At 53.7% G+C, this 3,441-nt stretch overlaps 1 protein-coding gene across 1 annotated transcript in view; it reads left to right on the top strand.

Annotated features, from left to right (window-relative positions):
* The window catches only part of LOC107307747 (intercellular adhesion molecule 4-like), a 15,852-nt gene extending 13,505 nt beyond the window's left edge, over window positions 1-2,347 (top strand). The window contains exons 4-5 of the mRNA XM_015851255.2: window positions 519-857; window positions 1,733-2,347. Of these exons, the coding sequence (XP_015706741.1) occupies window positions 519-857; window positions 1,733-2,040 (647 nt within the window). The 3' untranslated portion in view covers window positions 2,041-2,347. The remainder of the gene's footprint in view (window positions 1-518; window positions 858-1,732) is intronic.
* Window positions 2,348-3,441: the final 1,094 nt, after the last annotated feature.

Raw genomic sequence — 3,441 nt, 5'->3', positions numbered from 1 at the left:
TTATAGGGTCAGTAGGGATATAGGATAGGGGGGGGTTATAGGGTTGGGGTATAGGGATGGAGGAATATAGGGTCGGGATTGGGGTTGGGGGGGATATAGGGTTGGGATTGGGGTTATAGGGCTGGGGGCTTATAGGGTTGGGGTTGGGGTTATAGGGTGGGGGTCGGGGTTGGGGGGATATAGGGTTGGGTTCAGGGGGGATATAGGGTTGGAGTTGGGGGGTTATAGGGTCGGGGGGTTATAGGGTTGGGGTATAGGGATGGGGGGATATAGGGTCGGGGGATATAGGGTCACCCTATATCATTTATAGGGTCACCCCATAGCACTTATAGGGTCACCCCATAGCATTTATAGGGTCCCTATATCATTTATAGGCTCACCCTATAGCACTTTATAGGGTCACCCTATAGCATTTATAGGGTCACCCCATAGCACTTATAGGGTCACCCTATAGCATTTATAGGGTCCCTATAGCACTTATAGGGCCGCCCCATAACGTTCTATTACCCCCCCCACAGAGCCCCCGTCCTGGGTCACGTTGGCCTCCATCCCCCCACTTCCGGTTCCGGTGGGCGCGGAGCTGACCCTCCTGTGTCACGTGGCCGAGTGCGGCCCATTGTCCAACCTGACCGTGACGTTACGGCGCGGGACGGAAACGCTCAGCAGCCATCGCTTCCCGACCGGAAGCGGAAGTGGAACGACCGGAAGTGGTGCTGCCGCCATTACGGTGCGGCACGCGTTGAATGCTGGGTTGGAGGACCACGGGCAGGTGGCGCTGTGTCACGCCGAGCTCTCGTTGAGGCCGCACGGGCCGCTCTTCGCGAGAGCTGCTCCGCCAATCAGGATCGAGGTGTACGGTGAGGGGCGGGGACAACATGGCGGCCGGGTCTGTGGCCTAGTCCGAATCTAAGGCCTAATCCGAGGCCTAATCCAAGGCCTAGTCTGAATCCAAGGCCTAAACCAAGGCCTAGTCCGAATCCAAGGCCTGATCCTAATCCCAATCCAATCCAAGGCCTAATCCCAATCCAAGGCTTGATCCTAATCCCAATCCAATCCAAGGCCTAATCCATGTCCTAATCCAAGGCCTAATCCGAGGCCTAATTCTAATCCCAATCCGATCCAAGGCCTAATCCACGGCCTAGTCTGAATCCAAGGCCTAATCTAAGGCCTAGTCCGAATCCAAGGCCTAATCCAAGGCCTGATCCTAATCCCAATCCAATCCAAGGGCCTAATCAAGGCCTAGTCGAATCCAAGGCCTAATCCCACGGGCCTAGTCTGACATCAAGCCTAAGTCTAAAAGGCGCCTTAAGTCGAATCCAAGGCCTAATCGCAAGGCTGATCCTAATCCCAATGCCAATCCAAGGCCTAATCAAGCCTGTCCGGAATCCAGCTAGCCGTAGGAGCCTAGGTCTTGAATTTCAAGGCCATAAACAAGGCCTAACCAAGGAGCCTTAGTTCTATCCCATCCAAGGCCTAATCCTAATTCCAGTCTAATCCATGGCCTAATCCTAATCCCAATTCCAAGGCCAATCCCAATCCAAGGCCTTAATCCTAATCCAAGGCCTAATCCCAATCAAGGCCTAGTCCTTAATCAAGGCCAATCCCAATCCAAGGCCAATCCAAGGCCCTAATAAATCCCCCCTATAATTACCCCCCCTTTAATAACCCCTTATAAAATTAACCCCCCTATAATAACCCCCCCCCCATATTAACCCCCCCTGTCCCCCCCCAGCCCTCCCATCCCCCCCCCAGCTCTTCCCCCCCCCCCACATGGAGCGGGGCAGCCAATCATCCTTCAGCTGCGTCGTCCGAGGAGCTTTCCCATTGGCCGAAACCCGCGTGTGGTTGGAGCTGGACGGGACGCCATTGGAGGAAACCGAGCTGTCAATCACGGAGGAGGAAGTGAAGGCCCAAGGTCGGATCCGAACCGGAACCGTGGGGAGCAGCCAATTGAAATGCACCGCGGCCGTGGGGGCGGGACAACGGAGCACAACGGCCATGATCCGCGTTTACAGTATGGAAACTATGGGGGGGATGTAGGGGGGGCTTATGGGGAGCACATTGAGACCAGACCCATAGATCCCATTGAGTCCATAGAGCCCATTGAGCCCAGCCCCATAGATCCCATAGATCCCATTGAGACCAGCCCCATTGAGCCCATTGAGACCATAGATCCCATTGAGACCAGCCCCATAGATCCCATAGATTCCATTGAGCCCATTGAGTCCAAAGATCCCATTGAGCTCATTGAGACCAGCCCCATAGATCCCATAGATCCCATTGAGTCCATAGATCCCATTGAGTCCAGCCCCATAGATCCCATAGATCCCATAGAGCCCATTGAGTCCATTGAGCCCATTGAGACTAGACCCATTGAGTCCATTGAGCCCATTGAGTCCAGCCCCATAGATCCCATTGAGCTCAGCCCCATAGATCCCATAGAGCCCACAGAGCCCATTGAGCCCAGCCCCACAGATCACATTGAGTCCATTGATCCCATTGAGTCCATTAAGCCCATTGAGCCCAGCCCCATAGATCCCATAGAGCCCACAGAGCCCATTGAGCCCAGCCCCATAGATCCCATTGAGTCCATTGAGCCCAGCCCCACTGAGACCAGACCCATAGATCCCATAGAGCCCATTGAGTCCATTGAATCTGAGTCCAGACCCATAGATCCCATTGAGTCCATTGAGACCAGCCCCATAGATCCCATAGAGCCCAAACCCATTGAGTCCATTGAGACCAGCCCCATAGATCCCATAGAGCCCGTTGAGTCCCTTGAGACCAGCCCCATTGAGCCCATTGAGTCCATAGATCCCATTGAGACCAGCCCCATAGATCCCATTGAGTCCATAGATCCCATTGAGACCAGCCCCATAGATCCCATTGAGTCCATAGATCCCATTGAGACCAGCCCCATTGAGCCCATTGATAGATCCCATTGAGTCCATTGAGCCCAGCCCCATAGATAGATCCCGAGAGGCCCATACGAAGTCCCAGTGAGTCCATTGTGAGGACCAGCCGCCAATAGATCCCATTGAGTCCATAGGATCCCATTGAGATCCAGCCGCCATAGATCCCATAGAATCCCAATAGCGCCCATTGAGTCCATTGAGACAGAGCGCAATAGATATCCATTAGATCCCGAAGTAGATCCGCAATTAGAGTCCATCGTGAGTCCATTTGAGTCCCATAGATCCATTGAGTCCATGTGAGTCAAGCCCCATAGAATGCCGCATTGAGTTCCATAGATTCCATTGAGGCCCATTGGCCCCATTTGGAGCCCATTTGAAGTCCATTGAGTCATTGAGGGCCATGAAGTCGGGCGATTGAGTCCATTGAAGCCCATTGAGTCCATTGAGCCATTGAATCCCATTGAGAGGCCCACCAGTTGAGACTCCATTGAGCCAGTTGACTTCCATATGAGATCCATTGAGTACG

Source organism: Coturnix japonica, unplaced genomic scaffold, assembly GCF_001577835.2.
Source record: "Coturnix japonica isolate 7356 unplaced genomic scaffold, Coturnix japonica 2.1 chrUnrandom850, whole genome shotgun sequence".
In the NCBI taxonomy this organism is placed as follows: domain Eukaryota; kingdom Metazoa; phylum Chordata; class Aves; order Galliformes; family Phasianidae; genus Coturnix; species Coturnix japonica.
Note: the sequence above shows the minus strand (reverse complement) of the source record. Positions and strands in the feature narration are given on the sequence as shown.